Source organism: Leptidea sinapis, chromosome 4, assembly GCF_905404315.1.
Source record: "Leptidea sinapis chromosome 4, ilLepSina1.1, whole genome shotgun sequence".
NCBI lineage: Eukaryota > Metazoa > Arthropoda > Insecta > Lepidoptera > Pieridae > Leptidea > Leptidea sinapis.
The window spans coordinates 8,883,059-8,909,078 of record NC_066268.1 but is presented as its reverse complement, the minus strand read 5'-3'; the positions used below and the strand labels follow the sequence as shown (position 1 = coordinate 8,909,078).

The following is a 26,020-nucleotide window of genomic DNA, read 5'->3' as shown; positions in this document are numbered from 1 at the left end:
TTTATAGTGACATAGGACGTGGCCCGTGGAGGCCGCATATACTACGCAACAACAGTCGCGGGGCGACTGTTAAGGAGACTTGAACCTCGGACTGGCTGTGTGCTTGAGGGATGGAGAGAAGGTGAAAATGAAATGTAATGAGAGTGCAGTGATGTATTGTGTCGTGTATGTTAATGTATTGTGTGGTGTATATCAGTCCGTCAGTCTGTCCGTGTCGTAGTGTGAGTGGCAAGAAATTCGCATTCTTGACAGACTGTGACATGACGTGTCTTATTGACGGAAACTACTTCATTCCAAAGACATGAGTTAATAAAATTAAGTGACTATCGAAATTAATATATTTGAAATAACCAGTTTTCATGACCGTTTTCAACCGAAAGGATAATTATAGTTGAAAGCATTGGACCAAAGTTTCGATGCGCCATTCACAAGTAGAGCTCTATTCATATAAAATTATCTCTAACAGCTAACTACCTATTTTATCTAATCTCATAATATTAATATTCGCTATATAATATTATCTGTAAGTTAAACATTGGTCATATCATAACCTTGGTACCGACATACTTGATAACAACTTTACTATCCGGTTTCAAAATTATAATAATTTAAGTGAAATTTTTAGGAGCATTGAAATATTTTTCGGAACACCTTTAAAATCCATATGGGTTTTCTTAAAAGTAAATTCCTCTTAAAGTTGTCTTTAATCTTCAACAAGTGTTTCGCCTCTACAGCAGGCATCCTCAGGTGATTTTAACTCGCCAAATTCTGGATGTCTCCCGGCCGTTTTTTGGTTTACTCTTAGCGGAATTGACACTCAAGAAAACACAACATTTGAATAATTATGGATAGCCGCAGACAAAGGCCTAATTCGATAAATTTTCGAACACCTTAAAAGTTTACATCAAAATTGTTGTCTTTAAGAGAATTAAAGTGAATTGAAATTAAAGTAAATTAATCCCTAAGATAGGCAGACCGTATCAGTCGTCACGCCAGCATTAATGAAGTCATCCGCAGGACATTTGCCGCTCTTAAATATACCAACCACAATGCGTCCTGATGGAATGACCCTGGTGGCTTGGGAAGGGCGCTGGTCTGGGATGTGACTTGCGTCGACACTCTGGCTCCTTCTCATGTCCAGGTTAAGTCATTGGTGCTGGGGATGCTGCTTCGACTGCTACAAGTAAATCGGTCTCAGTGAGTCTTACATATTTGTACCGTTCGGTTTCGAGACACTTGGCCCGTGGGGCCAAGAGGCGCGGAGAATGTCCTGCCTTAATAGAGCTACTGGAAACCCAAGCGCTGGCAGCTATTTCGGTGACCATAAAATACTCTTTAAAGAACTACAACGCGTGTGATCGTAACTGAATTTTTTCATCAGGGTTTGGCTTAAAATTACATTTTTATTATTTATTTATTTAACTCGACGTTTCGTGACCTTTGCAGGCACAAGGGATTGCCAATATTAGTAACTACAAACTGTTTGTTATTCATATGCAAACTTAAATAAACTTTTTTATAGAAGATTTAGTCAAACAGTTCCAAAAAATTGACTGTGTTACTGAGCGGCACTAAAAGGATACGTTTAAAGCAGCAATGTCTCTATACTGTGTATTTATGCGTATTGTAACTTATACTAGCGGCTAAAGTTAAGAATCTAATAAATTACCAACTAGAAAACGCGTAAGACATTCAACAATATGAACAATAAGAGGAATAGAAGATAATCTTAGATTATAAACTCCAATAGGAACCGGATGCCAATGCTCAATGCGCGCGTATTTTCACTGTTTAGGTAGAAAGCTAACCTTTGATCTTTAAATCTAGCTTCTCCGTGTAAATCACAGTTTTGGGGGTGATGATACGTGTGTATAGCCCTAACCATACTTTTAGTTTGTTCTAACTCTGAAGTTTTCACGCGGACCTGTTTGTGAAAGTACATTGCAAATTCGCCGCTCCAAGATCATATGTTTTTTTACTGGCAACAATTCGAGAGTGAACTCGAAGTTTGTAATGATAGTATCGAGTGACCGATGGACATTATCTTTAATTTATTAATAATATTTCCCTTTTCCTTTATTTAATTATCTTAAAATTAAAGTTGTTATATATTTTATTTAATAAAATGCTCGCATAATGCCATTATTTATTTACGGTATGTGTGGATTGATGCATCTACTACTGTACTCAATAACTCTTTTATTTATAATTATTAATTTACTTTTTTTTTACTTACTCGTGTAAGCCTTTTAGTTTTTGACGTTTGAGTATTTTTGTTGCGTCACTTTGCATATATTGTAATTGAAATGATTTGTAAATTGCATTAAAAATAAGAACTTGTAACACCTAATGTGTTTTGAGACCTTAGAATTTCTTGCTCATTCTTCTCTGAGGAAATCTGCCTTCCGAATAAGCTGTATGAAAAAAATTACATATTTCAAGTGTAATGTATGAAATTAAAATATTTTTGATTTGATTTGATTTATCCACGTAAATGATTCATTCAAATAAGTGTCACTCTCTTCAAGACGTCCAATTTACTTGAAATTTAAAATTAATTATCATCACGAAATATATCGCGCTGCGCTTGTTAATTACCCTGAGGTTTAAGGGTAAATTTTTCATGTGCCATAACGCCATACAAATGCACTAGATATAGGTCGTATCTACGTAGGTACATCTAGTTCTAATATAGCCGAGTGGTTAGCGATCCTACCTACTAAGCTAGAGGTCCCGGGTTCGAATCCCAGTAGGTGCAAGCATTTATATGATGAATATGGATGTTTGTTTCCGAGTCATGGATGTTTAAATGTATTTATGTATGTTGTACAACCAATAACACAGGTTATTTATGCCTAATTTGGGGCAAGATAATTTGTGGAAACAATGTGTCAATATTATTATTATTATTATAGCAAGAGACTCTATCTAGAGTCTAGACGTATAAATTATCTAAGACCTGGACGAATGCAAAACATATGTTCCATCCATCACTAACACAAATTCATTCGTTTATCATATTAATGTATTTTCATTGAAATAATGTTGCAATATTTCAATGATAATGTCCCATCGAACGCGCTACAACACGGATTCCAACTATCATTATAAAGAAAGCTATTTACAAAACAATTTAGACCGCCATTTTGTCGGCCATCTTCGATCGCGCGTCTAACTGTCATTAGTCAGTGATGCCAACTTTACAAAATTACGAGTTGCGTTCAAATTACAAGATTGTGGGATACTATTGTTCAAAGCAGTGGTTATACATTGTTGATATTGTCATTGAAGAAAGTTTTTGTTGCCGTTTCGTACAAACAATGTTGTTAAATAGTCTCTAATTTGATAAAAGTATTTATGTGTGACAGTGAAACTTTTGTAGTAGTCGTTTGATAGGCTAAATTCAGGATTTCTTGAGTCCGGTAACTTTCCAGGAAATTGCAAAGAATGTAAAAGCATTCTTATGTTTTCGTTAGAATACAATGTCTTGGTGAAAGTAGGCCCTGACCTCAAGAGAACTCAGTAATTGTGATGTGTTTTTGGCGGTGTTCTTGGTGTTAGTGTTTTAATATCTTCTACCCTAGTGGGGTATATTTTTGTATAGGTAACGGAACAAACAAATGGTCTTATGTATATTAAGCAATCTAACTAACGGAACTATAAAATAGCCTAGACGTAGGTATATACATTAGCAGGACTTTTACTTCTTGATAGGTCTAATGAACTCATGTACCTAAATAATTACAGCATACAGCAGTATACCTATATATAAAAATAGTAAATCTGTACATAAAAATCATAAAAATATTTAACGCACATGTGTACTATTTTGTATAGAACAATGAATTACTGCTTAAAACCTCAATGACCCAATAACAAAATGGCGGACGTTCGAACTATTTTAATATTAGAGGATATTTTACTGAGTTTTGTGAGCGCTACGGGCGAAGTGGTGAACTATTGGAAACTATTCTGATTGAAATAGTTATACTTACAGCGGTCGCTATAGGTTCACAGCAAAACATCACCAAACGAATGTTTTAGGTAGACTAAATTTAGAAATTTGATATCTTACTAACACTAAACTGGGTGCTGAGTATGAGAGATATTATTCCCTTTATCTGAATGAATAAACTCAAAAACAATTTGACTGATTTTAAATGTTATTTTAAGTAGAATGATTTATTATTACTGAGTAAAATCAGATGTATTTTCTTTAGAATAAGTAATCTCTACGAAAATTGCAATAATACAGATATAGATTAATATCGTAGGTAATGTGGGTTTGCAATAGTTTGTGAATGAAAAAAAAATGTAGGCACCGGAGATCAATTAACATCATATGATCGTATTAACCGTACGCTCGTTTGTGCCTTTATCCATAAAAAAACTTTACTTCCTATACAATAAAACTCATTCTGAGCAAAGTTTTGATACCAGTCATAAAGAGACTTTAAGCGCTATCATTGAAAGCGCAGCAGTTTAAAATAGGGTCCCATAGGTGGAAGGCGTTGGGGGGTGACATAATCAGATTGCACCAATTAGTACAAAATACTGGATATACTGCAACTTGTATTGCAGAAACTGTCTCAATGCATAATTCGATATCGAGTTAGGAGAATATATCTCATATAAAACCACAGCAGCCAGTAGAGATTGCTATGTTGAACGATATGTTGTGATTAGTACCTACCTGACCAATCACCATTTAGTCACCCGTGAATATTAACCACAATGGCTTGACTGAAATGTTTGCATTGCGGATATACCTATGCTCATTTACACAGGATGTCGGCTAGATTATGGGTACCACAACGGCACCTATTTCTGCCGTGAAGCAGTAATGTGTAAGCATTACTGGGCAAATAAGAAAAAAGGTATAAAGAGTCTTGTATAGATCGATGACCAGATAGGTAAAATTATAAACTCAAAATATAATTTCAACAAACTCGCGAACAAAACGGAGTAACAGTAATATAATAATGTATATTACATAAGTCGACCACCTGCGTAAAGTATTCTTAGCTTTCTTATCGGTAACTATCAATATTTTACTATTCATTTTAAACTCAATAGTATAACAGCCGTTTATTTAATAGCCTATTTAATTAAATAAACGTTTTATAAATAAATTGCTTTTTCTCATTTAATTCATGGCTGATAAAATGATGCCAACTTAACGAATTTTTTATTAACAAATAATAACTAAGTGGTCAACCCTTGTTCTTACTGAGGATTAATGGCTGCAGAATTACTTCTATTATCATTACATATAAAAGTTTTTCTTCCCAGCAAAGTCGTGGTTTTCAGCCCTGGATCTCTCCTACTACAACTATTTTCTCCAGATTATCTGGTATCTAATACCTCTATGATTTAGACACTTCTAAATGGCTTTCATAGAAAATACTCTACGAAGATAGTCTCCTTAAATAGAAACCAGATCATAATACTAGTGGATCAATAACTGGCCACTGTAATTTATATTATATGCAAAAAACATCTCTGAAGACTAAAGTACAGGACGCTTACTCAATGAATCCCCTAATGTAGATTCTGTCACGAATCGAAGTAAACACCTTGTCACGCCCTGGCAGTATGCCAGGAACACTTAAAGGAGTTTGCATCTGGGAGAGATTCCCCAGGGATTTGAATAATGCCTCGAAGTTTTGCAATGATCTTTGGGGACAATTTTGCTTTTGCTCTCACAAACAAAAAATAATCAATTATTATGTTTTTTGCGTTTTTTCATCGTACTTAAACTGTGCCAAATTTTCATATCTGTGTTCCACACCAGAAAGAAATGAGATCTGCAGAAAACTTTAAGAAATCTTTAAGAGAATGTGACAAATAAATCCAGTGGTAATTCTAGGTACTTTTTTAGTACAGACTAGAATTAGATGACGTACAATAATTACGTAATAACCCTGTAAAGACTTTAGTCTTCCACCAGATGTTTTTGTTTTAAAAGGACACAAATGGCGCGCTGATAAAGTAGAAACGGCCCATGAAACTCCTCACAATAGAAACAGAAATTTATATTTATTTACCATAGGGAGTGGCAATAACATAACATATTACAACAACACTTGGTAAGCGTGATGAAGCTACATCAGTTTGTAAAGGGGTTATGACATGGGGAGAAGAACTGACAAGAAACTCCCAGCCCATGTCTTTAATCATATAACAACTTAGCCTATTAATATTACACAATTTTAGGTGGGCTCCGCAGAACCATCCAAGAACCATGCATTATCCTCTATATATTCTGAAGTCGATACCGATTAGAATTAAGAAATCTTTAGACGCCAGTATAGGTATTGGGTCGCTTCTTTTTAATCCGCGAATAGCGATAATAATTAAAACGCGAATAAGGAGCTGTTACTGTACTATTCCCATTGCAAATGCTACAAAATACTAATGATCATAATCTAAACCAAAGAATATATAACAGTAAACCCAGCCTGTCAGCCAATTCTGCTGTTGAATAATAGTAACTTTTACAGCAGTGACATGTTTTATGAGAAATATTTACGCGACGATTTAGAAGTTCTCTTGATGGTGAATGCAGTGCCGCTCTGGTACTTAGCCAACATTGTGCAAAAAGCCTCCCATTGGTATTATAAACAGTCTTTTTCTGGGACGTTATTCGTATTTATTGCTGTTACTAATAATAACATTATTTTTATATATATCTTTAACTAATTCCTAACCATTATTTAACAGAGTGTCCTTCGACATAAGCCTCCTCCAACAACTTCCATCATTCTCTCTCTCTCTCGCCATTCTCATAAATTCTGGGCCAACTCTTTTAAGGTCATCCTCGTATCGTTTTATTTGTCGCCTTTTGCTTCTTTTGCATTCTCGTGGATATCACTCTGTTAAGATTTTTGTCCATTTTTCGCATTTGTCACGTAGCATATGTCCAGCCCATTTCCACTTTAATGATTCCATTGCAAAAGTTTTGAAATCTTTAATTAAGTTGTACTCTTAATTTCTTTTAATTCCCATTACGCTTCTTTCGATTCTGTTTTGGCATATATCAATATTATTCAACAACTTTTCTATAATGCCCATTTTTGGCAACATAACGTCAGACATGGCAAAATGCAAGTATTATGCTTACTTAATTAACAATCATACAGACAGACATACGATCACAATAGATCTTGTAAAATTAATAATCTGCGTGATAGTTCGTACCTAATTGCTAAAAATGTATGATCTGTTTCAACTCTCTTGTTCGATTGGTGGGAACATAGTTAGAAAGAATGAATTACACCGTAAACAAACAGACATAAACAACAGTCGACATATTTATTCACAATTTATTGATTGCAAAAACTATATTCCGTTGCATTTAGCAAGAAGTTCACTGCCGTATATGGATGTGACGCATCGACGAATAGATGATAGGGCTGCCACAATCTGTTTGATAAATATTAATTAATTGCTATTTGTGACATGTATCACATGAGAACGGCTTGACAATGAAGGACAAGAAAATAATTAGATTTAGTTTTTTGCGGAAATTAACATGACACGGCTTTCGCCTTATACACAAGGCATTATCAACAGCTGTTGAATCGTCAAATCTTGTAACGAGACATAGAAAATACGTTTAAATTGTTTTAAGCATTACAATAATTCAATACAATCTACCACGCGTGTTTCCCAGAGGGTAGTAGAGTAGGGTAGATTCAAATTTAAATATTTTTGCATCATATATTTCATTATAATGAAAGTTACCAACCAATTAGAGAAATATGCCTCAGATTTGATAAAATTGCAATCTTGGCCAGATCGTCAGTCCATCTTGTGGGGATCCTACGTCGTCATTCAAGGACTTTACTGCCCCACTGGCCATCTGTCCGTCTCGCTATGTTCCCTGCCCACTGCCACTTCAGTTTCGCAGTGTGCTATGTCGATAACTTTGCTTCTCCTATGGATCTCCTCATTTCTGATTTGATCTCGCAGGGATACTCCGAGCATAGCCCTCTCATTGCCCTCTGAGCGACCATGAGCTTACTTATTTATGTTTCTCATCACTGGCAACACATACATTTGTACATACATTTGCCCAAAAAAGACTTACTAACTCGTCTTAACTGAGTAACGCAAACCATCCAGACATCAAAAGCTTCAAGAATTCAAGCTTATTTTTATCACTGACTTGTTTCCTTTGAAGTTCATCCTCAATTTAATCATGGAATAGAACAATACTTCTATCTTCATTTTTTATATAATTAATATTGTATAAATTTTTGCTATTCGCATTTACTTTCCTATTTCTCTATTATTTTCTCTGTACATGTCCAAAACTGAAAACACTGTTTTATTTATAATAAAATCAACACCAACCCCTTGTTTAACCTATTTTAGATTTCGACCCGTTATGTCACTTTCTGTCAAACTCATTTTAACTGGACAGAAAGGGTGAGAACAGATCAATAGATAAAATGGATATTAGAAATTGGATGTAGTTAGTATGAATAATCCGGTAATGAATTTAAGGAAAATTTCATGAAAATTTGTATAGTCTTTAATATACCTTGCAAACAATATTAATATTGTTTTATTTTTGCATGGTATATATTGTGTAGCAACCCTAGCGAGTTAGATAACTTGTTTTAATTATAAATGGCAATGTATCGATAAGTTGATTTATAGATATACTATATTTACAATGTTTGAAGTTATTAATTCATAGCGAATGGGTTTATTTAATTCCGTATACTTAATAAGGCATAGCTAAAAGGTTGTTGTATTTTATTTTACATATCGAGGTATCTTAATTTTATAGAGTTTTAGAGGAGGCTTATGAACATGTTTAAAGGAAATTAACTTTTCTGGTATTAAAATATTTAAATAGTGAATTAATAATTATTATAAATAAAAAAAAACAGTTCAGTGTCAAGTCAGTCATGTCATGTATGTAATCTATAATGTTTTCTTTTAATTGGCTGTTAATATTGACGCTTCATTTCACTTCAGACACATTTCATTTAATTTTTTTTTTAAATACCTCTATATTATCAAACAGAATGAATTTTGTGATAGTAAATCAACTGTTTTTTTATTTTTTTTATTTGCAATCGTGTGTTAGTTGTTTAGTATTGTTGTACCCTATGTAGTTTCACATGTCTAAATAAATAAAATGTCATAAGTCTAAAGAAATAGATCGAAATTGAGTTTAGAACTAACTTCTATTCAGAGTAATTCACGCACACTAAAGTATTAAACCTGGCCTGTTTTTATCGGTTGTATCGGTTTTTCAATATTACATTTTGAATATAACATAATAATTATCATATTTTCGTTATTGGGACCTCTAGTGCACTTTAAGACTATATTTTCCACTGGACAAACGCGTTAAATAAAACATCATATCACATTACAATGGTTGTATTCATCCTAAAAGATAACTCTGATGTCTACTTTGGTTAAAAGATTGCCTTCTCGTTAAACAAAAATCTGTCATTAAAATTATACTCAGCAGTTGCACTAAATCAAGACTTTCTAAAATCGTTAATCGCTCACATCATTCCGATATATAGCTCTGGAAAAAACCTCAAAAACACGATGTTGTCGTCGCGAATCGAATGCGCGCGCTTCATAACAAACGACAGCTCATGTAAAGGAAAAAAACGTGAAGGACAAAATAATATCTTAGCGACCACAATAATATTGTGATAAACTGTCTTCTACGTAATCTACTCGTGTCAAATTTCATTATACCACCTACTGCTAAGAATATGTAATTGTACAAGTACCTACTGTTGAATTCGGATACCCGAGTCCGACATATGGGCCCCGTTTCAGGATCCTCAATACATACCTAAATGTATTTTTTTTTCCCATCTTGATAAAAAGTGCGAGAGACAAAAGTGGCCGATTCTCACCCGGCAAGACGTCTTTTGTTCCTCGTACCAGGGACTAAAAGCGAGCTTTTCATCCAGGTGGGAAAAAAAATCGTCTTCTACTACACATACCAAAAACGAAGAGGAGACTGTCAGTAAATTTTACCAAAAACCATCTGTGTACAGCAAATACCACCTCCGAGGAAATAAATGGCGCTAAACTTCATTATGACAACTATGACAAATAGGTACTATCTTTGACTCACTTCATCTGCAGTCCCCCTGAAAACGAGATCTGGAAAGGTCTTGAAACGTCGGGTTAACTAAAATAAAAATGTAACTTTTACGCAAACATCTAATGTAAAACCGTTACAATTTCACGCGTTTTAATTCTTTAAAAGTATTTTATTTAAATGTGTAACACTAGCGTTAATCAAAGAAAATACAAAAAAAAAATCGTATTCGCACCACGTGAGATAAGTAGGACATTGCCACTCACGATTGTCTGAAATATTCCTCGGATGAGAATGACTTACTTTTCTCCCTAGGTGTGTAATAGGTATACTTTTTCCTCCTCTACAAGAAAACAAGAGCTTTTTTTATAGAATAGGAGGACAAACGAGCGTACGGGTCACCTGGTGTTAAGTGATCACCGCCGCCCACATTCTCTTGCAACACCAGAGGAATCACGAGCGTTGCCGGCCTTTAAGGAAGGTGTACGCGCTTTTTTGAAGGTACGCATGTCGTATCGTCCCGGAAACACCGCACAAGGAAGCTCATTCCACAGCTTTGTAGTACGAGGGAGAAAGCTTCTTGTAAACCGCACTGTGGAGGACCGCCACACATCCAGATGGTGGGGATGATATCCTAACTTGTGGCGTGTCGTGCGATGGTGAAATTCGGCGGCAGGAATCAGTATGTCGTTTTATTTAATGTTTTTGTTCTTTTTATTTCATTTGTATCTCTCAGTGAGCGTAACATATTTTTTTTATCAAATCCAACTTTTCAAATACAAAATAATAAAAGTAGAGTAAAGTCTCTTCGTAGTAGATCTCTTACCCATAACTTGAATTTAGAACCCAATTCGAACAGTGACAATTGACATTCGACTTCTTAGTCGAATGTCAATTGTTTGCTAGTTAGCTAGTGAGTCCAAAAAACTGATCACCGAGGAAAAAGCAAATATAACAAGCAATCTTTAGTTAAATGTCTATAATGTGAAAAAAAAAATTAACTAATACCATGGTTTCATAAAACCACACAATCTTTTTTTTAAACAACAAACAAACAAAAAACAACAATTTATAATTGTTATAGTTGGGGCAAGAAAAGTGTGTTTACGATGTCTTATAAGCACACTTTTGTTGTTGCTTTCAGACTGCGAATGATATTGCCTTATATGAATATCATTGCCCACAAAGCTAAATAGTTTTTTTTTTTATATTCATTTTCACATTGTTATAACATTTACAATATAATATTATATTATTTTAAATAATAGCCTCACATTAAAATCACTTTAGGTATTCATTTAGGTCAAAGTAACTTATGAATATCAAAACATGTACCACTAGTTACTTCGGAAAAGATTAAGTTTTAATAAGAAGAAGTGGCAAGAAACTCATTACGACTCATTTAAATCAATACACTGTATTTCAAGAGTAAATTAAAAAATAATAAACCAACTCTGGTAAATTTTTCTCTGACTGACAGCGAACAACACGAGCCGACTATACCAGACGGAGAGTTTCATATGCAAACGTGACAGCTCAATCTCATTCAAAGCCCACAAAATAAAAAAGTGTTCATTTTAAAATAGTTACGAGATCTTTACAATTATTATTTTTTAATTTAGCCAGATTTACAAAATGAAGCAGAAAAGTGTAACTACAACTTTATTCCATATAAACATAAACATGATTATTGTGATCATAGTTCGTTGTCCAGTAAATTGTCAGTAAAAAAAAAACACGAATGTAACATTTACAAGACAACGCCCTAACAACATCTGCTGACCAATGATCGACCAAGTACAAATATGGGCCCCTTCAAACGATGACCTTTTACAGATGTTCAAAATTCTAAATAAAACCTAACAGGTTACGTCAATAGTTAGACAAAAAACCTAACATACAACAACATTCGCTTGCAAATTAAATTCTACCTAATGAATTTAAAGTGCAATTTTGAACACACATAACTCAGGCAGATGTTCTACGATACAATATTAGGGGAACTAAAGCATAAAAACTGGTCAGCCAATCAGGAGGCCCCATTATCGTCCATCTCGTTCGTTTATCGATCCAACTCTTCTTTCTAATGCTTGTTTTTTGTAATCGTATTCTAATTCCTCATTCAAATGGCTCGAGTTGGATGCCAGGGGCGCGTAACCTTTCTATAACCGTTAATTGCATTTGTTACATTTAAGGCAATGTTATTGCTAGTAATTAAATAGTTTTTAAGTTCTCATGGATTGTAGATCATTTCGGCAGAAACAATTATACCATTCTTGTTATAATTTCACATAATTATTAGCTTTTGTTGAAGTATAAACCTCATATATAAATCCAACGAATATATTTCAAGATAGTGATTGAGAAATATAATTTTATTACTGATTAATAATCATTATTGAAAAAGTTGTTGACTGATACCGTGTATTTCTTAAAAAAAAATATACAACACATTTTTTTTGTCTTATTTATTTTTATTGATTAGTATTGTAATATTAAAATTACATTGTACTAGTAGGTATATGAGTTGGGTATTGTTAGCACATGAAATGCAAACAAATTATATTTTCGTCATTTTGCGGTTAGTTGCATATAATTGCGGGTTCGATTCCTGTCTGGATGAAAATAAATGATATCTCATTACATATTTCCCGAATCGGTATTATATTGTCCATCTTCCCAGCAGTCGATATTTAAATAGTAGTAAAATATTATTAGTCGCGCATCAAGTTATGAAAACGGGACGCGGGTTATCATCTAACATAAAGGGAACATTTTCTCAACCGTTGTTATTCGACGCCATTTACGGCATTGTTGGTCTATTTTTTTTGTATGGAATGGGAGGACAAACGAGCGTACGGGTCACCTGGTGTTAAGTGATCACCGCCCCCCACATTCTCCTGCAACACCAGAGGAATCACAAGAGCGTTGCCGGCCTTTAAGGAAGGTGTACGCGCTTTTTTTGAAGATACCCATGTCGTATCGTCCCTGAAACACCGCACAAGGAAGCTCATTCCACAGCTTTGTAGTACGAGGAATAAAGTTCCTTGAAAACCGCACTGTTGAGGACCACCACACATCCAGATGGTGGGGATGATATCTTAATTTGTGGCGTGTCGTGTGAAGGTGGAATTTGGCGGCAGGAATCAGGTTAAACAGCTCTTCGGAACACTCCCCGTGATAAATGCGGTAGAAGACACACAATGAAGTCTATTTAAGAAAAGCACATTTGAATACGAAAAACGCTTTATTCATAAGTATTAAAAAAACTATGTTAATTCATTTTAATCCAAAGATTAATTATTTCCATATTTGGTGCATATTGTTGCTGTAATCACTTCCTCATCTATTGTCATATCTATAAATTTTACTTTACTCTTTATTTAGTTTGTAATAGAGTTTACATATAATAATTATGTTTGTAAACAATTTGTTATGTTATTAAAGTGATAACCCTCACTTCTGGGATTAATTACACAAATAAAACTGAAAACGATGCGGGACTCGAACCCGCGACCTCTCGCGTTCCGTGCAAATAATCTTTCCAACTGAAGCAACCGTTTGAGTTACGTATCATTTATAAAATTTTGTATCCTTTGTACAACTCTCAAGTTGTGGCTTCATCTACGCGGGTTCGAGTCCCGCATCGTTCTTAAAATTTTGTTTTCAGTTTTCGTTTTGTATATGTTTTAGTTGGCTTTACAAGCACATCTGTCTTTTTTTAGGAAAATTATACAGAATATTTATAAAATTTCAATTAAAAAGGGCAGTGTTTATTTACACATCCCCATTTATGCTCCTTTACATAAAAAACAATTGCCAGTAACATGAGTGCACAATACTTAATCGTAATTTACCTAAAATAATGATAGGTACCTATTCTGACTGTAACTGGCTCTAAAGAAAAGAATGCCAATTAATTTTGAATTTTATTAAATTTATAAGCATTACCATATTAAGGTAACCTTATTAGGTACCAAGCTATGTAATAGTGAATTTAGTACTATCTACGTCACTGACATAGATCATACAAAATTCACTTCATTCATATGTAATGTCATATTGTCCTGATAATTATACTAATTAAGTATAGTAGAGATTTTTGAAGTGAAAATTTCTTTGAAAGCACTTTAAAATTTTATTTGGGAGTGCTATTGACCAGAGTTATTGGTCAGAGTTATTTTTTCATAATTGTAATTATAAAATATGTATATTTATTATAAATTTAATTATCTACCTTATGAATTACAACAAAAAATTGGTAGGTATATATAGATATCAAAATTCTAGTTCGACTGCTTACGTGCCATTTGTTGTATTTCACTATAATTTAAACTATTTATTACGATTATATTAACATAGATGTAAAGTTAAACGAAAGTTGAAGTATGTTGTGTACACCTGTTGAACCGTTATCCGCGAGATAAGACCGAACAGCTGATCTAAAATGGCGGCAAGACGCATTGCATCCGGCTAACCTTGGCTTTGATTCGACGCATCGCTCGTTCGCACAGAAACTTCTAGAAGATCACAGAGATTAGATTTACTAAGTATTTAATTGTATTTGTTATAATATTTTGCTTTATTAGATAATAGTCATAATATTATCTATGTACCTACTTGACAGTTGAAGTCTCTTCAAAAATCATAAAGTATTTATGTTATAGGTATATTATAATTATGGATTAAGTATTATATATATTATCTAACAAAAACTGGTTAGAAAACTGATTGTGTGATATGTAAGACAGTCAGAACTTACAATATTACATATTACATACATAAATTATCTATCTATACAAAAATACAATATAATACATATAAAATACAATTATGTCTTAAAACCTTCGTATCGAAATGTATAAAATATTCACAATGAGTTCACTGTGGATTAAAAACTCATCCAGTCGTTCTTTACAACGAGCTCGCACGTCGCCTATACCTAACAATTGACACAATATTATGGCTGAATGCCAATATTACACTGGTCAGTGCCGAAATAAAAAAAAAACAGCTATCATACAAGCTTGGTTTTATCTTCTGAAATAAAACTGTTGCTTTCTATGTTGAAGGCAAGTTTTATCAGCGTATATCATTTTACTATAGCCACATTAAAAAAATCACTGTAAAATCAATAAAATATTATATAATTTAGCAACAATTACACAGGCATCTAACAAGTTCCCATACTAAAGGAATGGAGTCTTGCCATAAATCTTAAAAAATAACAACATAATAGTCGTGAACCTCACAAGGGCATTATTTAATAATGATAATTAAACGCTAATAATGCCGGCAATTCTATGCGCATATTTGAGATGTGCCAAACAAGGACAAAATGGCATTTCCGTGTTGATTCATTTCGTGTGGTACAAGGTAAGCGAGGAGCGGTTGCATTTTAATTATTTAATTTTTTTTTGCGGCGGATTTTATTTGCATTACAGTTAGCGCAAAAAAAAACTGCTATACCATCTCTCGACTTTAAATCCCTTGTTCTATTGACCTAGAGATATTGTGTAATCAGTAATTTTTTTTTAACTCCGTATTGTCGTGTTTGAAATCAAATATAGGAAGAAAGTATGAGCGGATAATAATAATGAGGTGACTTAGCTTATTGTTAGTAACTAATCGGACAGCTTAAAATTATTCTGAAAGTGTTATCGATGATGAGATAAGATCAACTTTCAGAACAATTTTTTTTTTACAAATCCGACTTTACATCTAATAGCAAAAATAGATGTAAGAATCAATAGAAAGCCTTATGAAAAACGTTTCAATTTTGTAAAAATCTAGTTTCATCAAGTATGTTTATGTAACGATAATTTTTATTGGATATTAATGATATTTTGCTTAGTTACGTAAGCTTATCTTAGTTTAGGTTTTTTTAAGTGTAGATTTCCTTACCTCTTTTTCGCTATAACGTATTTTAATAAATCGTTGGATTCCTTAAATTAGTTCATTTAAAATAAAATAAATCGACTCCAGATTCTCTAAGTGTGTACTACTCTACAATTCCAATTATTATCCATCAAATATTATACTTAGACAATATTACAGCGCCCTAAACCAATAACTTCTTGAGACTAATATTTAAGTTTAATAAAATGAAGTTCCATAAGTATTGCTAAAATATTTTTTCCTGTAACACTGTTTATTACTCATGAAATAGAAAAACATAAAAGTATAATTAGTTAAACAAAGTATTAAATGTCGAAAGTTTCATTATTTAAATAGATGACGTTTCGCCGAGACGAGCTAATCCTTTGTGCGAGTCGAGTGGCACTTGCGAGTGAAGAGACGACCCGCGAAACACGCCACCTTCAAACAGTCGAAGAATTCATTGTCTTTTGTTTGAATGTTTTTTTACGTAACGCCATTTTAATAACAGCTTTTATAATGTGCTGGATTTTAATGATAGTATAATTTAAATTTATACTGTGTTTACTGTGGTGAACTTTTGTAAAAAATACATAATTGAATATCATCTATGCTTAAATATTTAATTAATGTCCCTTTGGACCTGATTTTATCTGTTTCTTTACCTTTGTTTTTTTTCCTCTAAATTATTTGCTCCTTTTCTAGAAATTAAAATTAAAATTTTATAATGAATTTAGTTTTTTATGAAAACTAGATTTGTCATACTTATTCCAATTGAAGAGAAATTGTTTCTGGAAATATGTTTACATAAATTTGCAATATCTGCAATAATGGTGACTTAAATATGTTTTAGTGTAAATTCCTAACACAATATTGTTTCAAATTGAAGTTATTAGTTATCAAAGATACAGCTCCTGGATGAAAGAAATGATCAGACGTAAGTCTTGAGATAAAAATTTGTAAGATTTTATAATTTTAACACCTATACACATAACTATATTTTATTCGATGAACGATGTAGTGGAGTTTATTTGAAAATGATAGCATCACCTATTAGGTACAATAATAATGCACTGTAGTGTTAGTCTATTATATTTTAGAGTACTGGAGACTTACAGATAATGACCGAAACGTGAAAACTACACTTTGCTTATATATGTAGCTGCTCTGTCTTACGAAGGTACGAACGATATAATTTCTATATTATGAATTTGAATTGAAGATTAATATAAATTTGCATAAGAAATAATATTTTACCACACACGCGCTTATAACCGATACCCAATATATAAAAAAAGTATCCGAATTAAATAAGTTATGAGAAAACAATTGACTTTTATGACTTTATAAGACAAGCACTAGCAAAATAAAGATATAATCGCTAAATTTGTTATAATTCTGCAAAAAAATGTTATTCAGTAAACCATAACTAAAAAATGAAATCCCACGCAACAACACAAAATGTTACATCACATTCTTAACCAATTAATCTATCGCTTCCGCGTATGATCTAAACCACTTTAAGCAGATACATACACACCGACACAACTTGAGTCAGCGGCCTTGACGCACTGTTCTAATCGCAATTTTAGCCAATCAGCACTCAGCGCACGCGCAGCGATGTCCTTTGTGCGATGTTGTTATGTTATTTTGACAATCAAATAACTATGAGTTTTATTGCAGCTTTGTTTTAAAGTCAATTGTCTACGTCAAAAGACTACTTTCGCAGGCAAAAGAAGAGATAGGCATAGGTAATAGATATATAGCCTACATTCATCACTATAGCCGTTATAAGGTACTTGTTAACAAGTGATTTAGATGCTCTTTAGTTTTTTTTTTAATAATTCACTTACAAATATTACAAGAGTCACTGACACTCAAAAGTTTCTGTCATTTAAAAGTATAAACTGATGGATTTAAATACTAAGTAATTCAAGGTCATGATCATAACAAATCGGTTTTCTGCGATAATCTTGGTCGCCATAGCTCCAATCATGTTAACATCCATTATAAATAATGTACAGAATATTATGCACAAATAAACGACAACTACTCTTTGACAACATTTGCAAGATTATATTTTGTACCAATATATTATTAGATTCGCTTTTAAATTTTCTTCTCCCGGGGGTCATAAACGAAATATTTATAGTGGCATCAGTATTATTTAAAAAAAAAAACAATATGTAATAAATATTTTTCGTTATAAATGTATATAAGAAAAATCGTAAATTGTATTCGTCGCCTGTTTGAAGCAATTCTTTCCGCATTCAAACCATAAATTCATTTAAAGCAAACACGCCTAATAAGATTTAATGTGGCGTCTTGTGGGTTGATAGATAGGAAGCTATTAATATAATAAAATATACTTTGATATCGAAGCCATACTTCATAGTATGCTTTGTCTGTTTATCTATCCGGCAAAACCAGTAGATGATCTATATCCTGTTAAGCGGCATCAAAGCAATGTCAATATGAGCTGGACGTTCGGCTGATGGTAATTGATACGCGCTGCCCAGTACAGTGCAGTGCTCAGGATTCTTGAAAAACTCGAAAAATCCTGATCCTGGCACTACATTTGTGTTCGTCGCCTTGAGACATAAGATGTTTAGTCTCATTTGCCCAGTAATTTCACAAGCTACGGCGGCCTTCTGAGCAAAACACAGTAATGCTTACACATTACTGCTTCACGGCAGAAATAGGCGCCGTTGTGGTACCCATAATCTAGCCGGCATCCTGTGCAACGGAGCCACCCACTGGTAGAGTTTATTTCAACGATCTCCTAACTATCCTACATAGCTCGAGCTTTTGTTTGGTAATTTAAAACTATTTCTGTTTTTAACATTTTAAAAACCATAAAAATAACGTTATTTTGTGTCGGGGCCTAGCTATGTTCATTTTGACCATGTTTCTTTCCGCAAGCATAAACTTTAAGTGTAAATTTGATTTCCTCGTTACTGACATTTGGCACCGGGACCCGAATCTCATGTTCACCTTGACTTTTGGCGTTCACGTGTGAAAGTTTGCTGTAGGTACCTACTTGAACATACATGGCGTAAATTTTAATATTTCCGGCAGATTTAAATAAGGAATATATGATTTACAGACTAACTAGCTTTTACTCGCGACTTCGTCCGTATTGAATGCGAATAGCACTCTTATTTGTTTGTGTATGTCACGTTGTATTTGAAAATTGAAAGTTCTTATTAATATAAACCAAAAACCAAATAAAATTAAAAAAAAATTGCTTGCTTGTATTATAGGCCTCAAACTAGATGTCACCCACATCTTCCATGACAGGCGGACAGACAAGTAGAACTGTGAGTGATATTTTAATGGTACAGGATTTTTTCACTCGGAACTACGGAACCCCAAGACAAAGGTATCATCATCATCATATGAGCCAGAAGACGCCCATTGCTGGACAAAGTCCTCCCCCAAAGATCTCCACGACCATCGGTGCTGCGCCGCCATAAAAACAACCTATTCCGGTGATTCTGACCAGATCATCGGTCCATCTTGTGGGGGGGGCCTACCAACACTGCGTCGTCCGGTACGTGGTTGCCATTCGAGGATTTTGCTATCCCAACGGTAGTCAGTCCGTCGAACTATGTGCCCTGCCCACTGCCACTTCAGTTTCGCAATTATTTGGGCTATGTCGATGACTTTGGTTCTCCTCCTATCCCCTCATTTTGGATTCGATCTCGCAGGGAAAGCATAGCCCTTTGCTATCTGAGCGACCATGAGTTTTCTCATCAGGCCAGAGACCAGTAGACCACTACCCAGAGTTTGGAATTTTTTTATTGTGTATAGTTTGGAGTTTGTATTTGGAAATTATTGAATCCTTGAAATAGAACATTTATTAGGTATCTGTGATTTTTGTTTCAAATACATCATTATATATATTTATACCAAATTAAAAATACTTAGGTATCTACATTGTTTTCTAAAATTGAAAATATACCTTAATAAAAACTGCTTTAGTTTAGCTAGTTTTTCGTTGAAAATATTCATTAGACGAATATTTTCAACGAAAAACTTGACTATATACCATATAATACTGCTACTAATCTATAATAATAACTTAATTTTTAAATTGATATTATTGTTACTAATGATTTAGAAATGTATTTTAAAATTTTTAAATGTATATTATTAATTATATATTTGCACGTCATAAATGTGGCAAACATGTACTTTATAATATTTATGTAACATCAATTTAACACGTTTATGCAAATAAAAACTTGACTTTTTTATTTAGGTAATACTAATAGAAAAATCTTATCTGGTTTTTAATAGGCAACATTCATTTATCAAACAAAATTAAAATATTTGATTATTAAAAAAAAAGATAGTTATGTACCAAATGTTGCGTGCACCTCACAATTCATCAACAGGAAAGTACAGTTAAATGCAGAATTATATTCGCTTTCAAATCGCTGCACCGATTACCTTACACTTCACAGGCAAATGTAATGTGTAATTATTTTTTTATTAACCACCATGGAAGGTCGTTGGCACCGCGTTCATTACTAGTGGGTGTCTCGCTTCACTTGTTCACTTAGAATATTCTTAACTTGAATTGTACTTTGGGATCATAAAATTTAATAGTTCCATCGTAGTGCTATTTCACTATATCTACTGTGAATTAGCTGGTCATAAGAAGAAGAAGAACAGAAGAAGCAGTGTTATATTGAAATGTATAAAAACGTTCGTTTGAAATTTTTGTTTGTCATTGTAATCCTCCTGAATGGCTTTGCTGATTTTGATGAAATATTATGTAGAACCCAGTGGGTGGCTCTAGAAACTAGACCACAATAGTTTCAGGAATTATTAATGAAACAGATTTTGCAAGAATTTTTGGATTAGGAGCTACGATCGTTGTAGATTTTAATGTTCACAAATTAATTTTAAAATCCTATTTAGAATAAAAGTGTTAACTATTTTCATTATTTTGTGGCAGTTACAAGTGAAATCCTAACCCCGATCGCAGATTACTTAACTTTAAACCTAAAAAAGAAAATCCTAAAACTCGTGTTCCGATGATTGTTACCAAACACCTCCGAAACGGCTAAACCGATTTGTATGAAATTTTGTGTGCATATCAGGTAGGTCTGAGAATCGGTCTTCATCTATTTTTAAATCCCAAAAATTTTAATAATCGTTTTTTTTTATTACCTTAATTATTGGCAATGCAACGTTTGCCGAGTCAGCTAGTATAATATAATTTTCTTATGTTAGATTAGTGGTTAACTGTTTATGGTGATAACTGGTCATAATAATAATATTCATAATAAATATAATGATAAATATACTTAAAGACCTGTTAAGTTTATTTTATAAATAAAACCAGCGCAAATAAAATAATAAATAAACTTAACTTATCAACAATGCCTTTGAATATTGCAGTAATACTTACACATAACCATATCAGGGTTAATAAACCTATTCATTAAAAGCAGCTGCGCAAAATTCTAGTCCCTCTAAACGAAAATAGATGGCGCTGACATTAAACGTTGAGTAGAAAATGTTAGTGTAAATGATCTGTAATCAACATATCACCTGCTTTGTGATTACGTTATGCTCAACAAACCTTATGTAATTCAAGGTGTTTCAAAGCAATTATGATAGTGGAGTGAAAAATTATTATATTTTAATAAATAGGCAATAACATTATGAAATACAATAATTATAAGTAGGTACATGCTGATTGACAAAAAGTGTGTGTTTACTAATGTATTCACGCAAGAAGTTATACTAATTCTTTGGCGTAACAAACTTAAAATCCTTAAAAATATTTATTCCTCCTACTATTCTACGTTGTTGTAGAAAGAACAATATTGTATAAATCTTGCAATGATGGCTTTCACAATTAATTATTAAATAACGAATACGGCTGTATGAGCTTGAACCCTTTGCCTGTCCTAATAAAGTACGTAGAAACCAAAAAAAAAACGAATGTCGCAAACGTCAGAAAATTTTAGGAACCAACTTCACCCTGTTACTTTTGTGTTACAGCGCGCGCATCTTAAAATTTCACTCTCATATATTTTTCATAACGGGCCTAAAGAAGTATAACTTCAAAATTAAATTAATTTAGTAACCATTATAGTTAATTATTATTCTGAACAGTTTTGATATGAGCAAGGTTATTCTTCAATTTCATGAAAATCCTATTGTGGGTTTTATTTTTTGTTTTCTTGAAGTTCAACGGTTGTATCTGACTTCATAGTGATATAGACAAGTTTTAATGAAATTATTAAAGTACTAATGATACGATTTCTATATATTATTTAATTCTGCTTTGGGTGAAAATCTCTTCGCATGCTTTGATTCTTTAGAATTTTTTTTTTTGCTTGTGCTCATATATACCTTCATATAATATAGAAAGGTGCTGTCCACCCTTCACAGCATTTGCGTTAGTAAACAAGGTTGTGAGATTTATTAGTTATTATCTATGAAAGTATCGGAAAGTCATTTCTAAAATTACCATTATTATTAGTCACTTTTTAACACGATTTTATTAATTTTCACAAACTTCAAAATGGCCGTATATTTAGAAAAATAGTCATAAATGTAGTTCATGTAAATGCAAATAATTAAGCTTAATTTTATCATTTATGTAAAATTCAGCGTTTGGTGCTGTTTTCAGAGTATAAACTTGATTTTAAACTTAATCATTTGTATTCCATTCATGTAAATTACAAGTAAATTTAAGTAGGGGCTAACGTAAGGAAATATGCTTAAAATAACAAATAACTAATTCCCTTGACATCGATATTGAGAAAAACTTATCGTAACTCGAGCCTTGACCATCGCGCAGTGTTCAAGTAGCCTCACTATCTCACACACACAGCCACAGTTACCGGTTCTGTCATTCGGATGGAAATTATCACCAATAAATACAGATAATTAATATTCGATTACGGACAACGAAAACAACGCGGGGTTCGTTGACATTTATGTCGTGAGAGTTGCTGGTTTACTGGCATGTTCTAGTTTATATGTTTACTGCAGATCGGTTATGTTTGAATTGAATAAGATATTCATTTTTGATGGAGACTTTTATTACTATTGATAATAGCTTTTTAATTTAGTCCACTCAGTTTCTTGCACCTGTTCTTCTCACGTCTGAGGCATAATTTTTCAAATGGGTGTTAGGTTTTAACGTTCAATAGGTGATTTAAAACTTATTTTGAATAAAAAATTTGAATTTGAATGCATGCCGCAAAGGGGTTAATTTGTTTATTAGTTTATAAGCAGATATATATTTTGGTTAATTTGTGACCATTTGCAGATTTGGTTTGTTTTGGCGATTTTTATGTCAATGGACATTGTAGTTGGATTTTGAAATGATTGTTTGTTGTAATTTAATGTATTGGGAGACTAAAAATACCTCGAGATTTTAGTTTTGTTTTTATATTTTGGTGGCCATTTAGAATTTTGAAACAAAATATGTGCTATATGTTCGAGTTGTTGAGTTGTTTGTATATGTGTATATCTGAATACACTGATTTAATACTATTTTTTCTGCTTGAAAGCTGATCTGGTGGAGATAATAATCAGGAATAATTTATAAATCTTTCGGGGTTTTCTTTCTTTTTGATTTTATTCACCTGTATCTGAATATATCAGATTAACTTATATTTTGAGATTTTGAAACATTTTTATATCAGCCATAAGTGGATATTCACGGGCTTACTTGATGGTTGGTGATCACTATCGCCTATTTCATCAGTTTTGTTGCGCAGCGTACCTATCGACTTTTTGTTTAATTCGGAGTACTTACTGTATAGAACTGTAATTCACTACCCCATTGGAATCAGTTATTTTATCTTTCCTAAAATATGAAATATAACGTTATATTATCGTTTAGTGTAAGAGCTATGATGTATAGGTAGATAATTAGTCTTGGGCGAATCCATTGGATAAATTTTTAATAGCAATCCTAATTATAATGTTGTTTTATAACTAACAAATAAATACCTATTGCAGGTCTAGAACGGGTGGCGGAGGAGTTGATGGGTCGAAGAAAATGGAAATTGTACCAAGACGCATTGATACCAAAACGAAGCGAGGGCGAAGCGTCAAGCGACGAAGACTCCATGCATACCACAGACCACCCTCCCGCGCTCAAGATAAAAACCATCGAGCAGATCAACGAGTCCGAGAGAGAAGCAGACGGAGAGAGAAGGAAGGATTCCATACTGGAGAGTTTGATTAAGCGGCCGGCGACCACGCCAAAGGTTGACAACCACGACGAGCCGACGGACTGGAAGCCGGCGGACAAATGCTACTTCTGTGTCGACGGCGCAGAGCCAGGGCGGGGGGAGCGGGCCGCGGGGGGAGAGGGGGCCGAGAGCGTAGCGGGCGGCGCGACGGTAAGTAACGCCCTGTGATAAGGATTTTTGGCAACGAGCCCGCGTGTAAATACTGATAGATACGAGTAATTATCGTATTCGATATCCAATTAATTTGTTTGACCCAGTTTCGAGTCAGCGGCGAATATTTGGAGCGAAATTTTAATATTTCGTTAGGCTATTTCGTGGAGAGTTCTTCTGTAGCTATCGATATATCTTCACATTTAAAATATAAGTTTCTGTTTCCAGTATCACAATGGATCTATTACCACAGCAGTTCCAGAATACGTTTTTAACATTTCTGTTTAAATGGCTCAATTAAATGGGGCTTTCGCGTCCATATTGCTATGTTGTAGTATAGATAAGGCTATGTATTTCTGGAAAATGAAGCAGGGTTGTTAACAAAGTCGAGGGCTTTAATACATCTTAGTAATGGAATCGCAATTACTCAGAGTAAACGCCTTAAACTATACGTAGGAGGCAAATTCAAACAAATTATTACAAAATCCCGGGCAAATGCTGGATCAGGAATGATACACTATTATCCTTCCTAAATCTGCGACGGAACAAAATATTTGCAAATTATTTCTAGAACTACCCGACAAATGCCAAGTTTGCGGTTTCATTTGCGTCTACCTAAACAAAACACCATCGTAAGAATACGAGACACACAATATTCTTTCTCCCCATTTTTCTATTTCACGTTTCTAAACATTGTATTGTCTAAATGTTTTCATTGGATAAACTCTTCAAGCGAAGCCGCGGGGCAACGGTAGTTAACTGCACGTATAATTTCGAAACAATAGCTGGGGAGCTGACAGAAATGCGAATAATATGTTTTTATTATAACAAAAGGTTTAAGGTGAATATATTGTTGTCCCTATGTGCTTTTCTTAAACTCTATTGTTAGTAGATTGTAGTAAAATACGACTACATTTCATTTTTGCTAATCTGTGGCAACCCTAAGGCATAGTTAAAAAATTGAAATTCTCCCAATTAATTTTAATAAAAATTATTGTTAAATCAGTTAATTATATTATTAGAATCTAATAAACAACAGTGTTATTGTTTATTATTAAGTTTTATAACTTTAGTTTTTCACACCTCACGTGATACGTCAGCAAAATGATGACCCGAGGAAACAAAGCCCGCCAAACCGAAGAACAGCTAACACTTTTTAAGCTAAAAAAGTACAAGGGTCAGTACGAACAGCTTCTAAATGAAAGGGACGACAGCGAAGTCGAGGTAATAGACATTATAAATAAAAGTAAAAATTTAAAAACTGATCTATGTCAATTGCACATAGAAAAGTCAAAGTTATTAGAGGAAAATCAAAACTTGCTCGCAATGGCAGTGGGTTTGAGCAGTATAGAAGTGAATATGAGGAAACCTTGGATCTGATAGTGAAACTAAAATCCCAGCTGTATGAGGCTGAGGATGTTATAAGATCATTAAAAACTGCAGATCAAAGTTTCAAGACATCTCAAACCCAATGCATATTTAATGAGTTGGTTGGATGTGCCCCAGATTTAGTATCACCAGCCAAAATCCTCATTAATTAATCCCCATTAGTACATTTGACTTGTAAGGGTATATTTCACCGGGATTCCGTAAGCTACCTTTCTAGACACTATCCAGACACCTGAGTCATGACGCGTCCGACCTGGTCGCGCCACCAAATTGGCTGCGC

At 33.5% G+C, this 26,020-nt stretch overlaps 1 protein-coding gene across 2 annotated transcripts in view; it reads left to right on the top strand.

The window, feature by feature from the left end:
* The window catches only part of LOC126979707 (mushroom body large-type Kenyon cell-specific protein 1), a 260,963-nt gene that overhangs the window by 179,229 nt on the left and 55,714 nt on the right, over positions 1-26,020 (top strand). For both annotated transcript variants that reach the window (XM_050829175.1, XM_050829176.1), the window contains one exon: positions 23,966-24,351. In XM_050829175.1, coding sequence (XP_050685132.1) covers positions 23,966-24,351 — 386 coding nt within the window. The remainder of the gene's footprint in view (positions 1-23,965; positions 24,352-26,020) is intronic.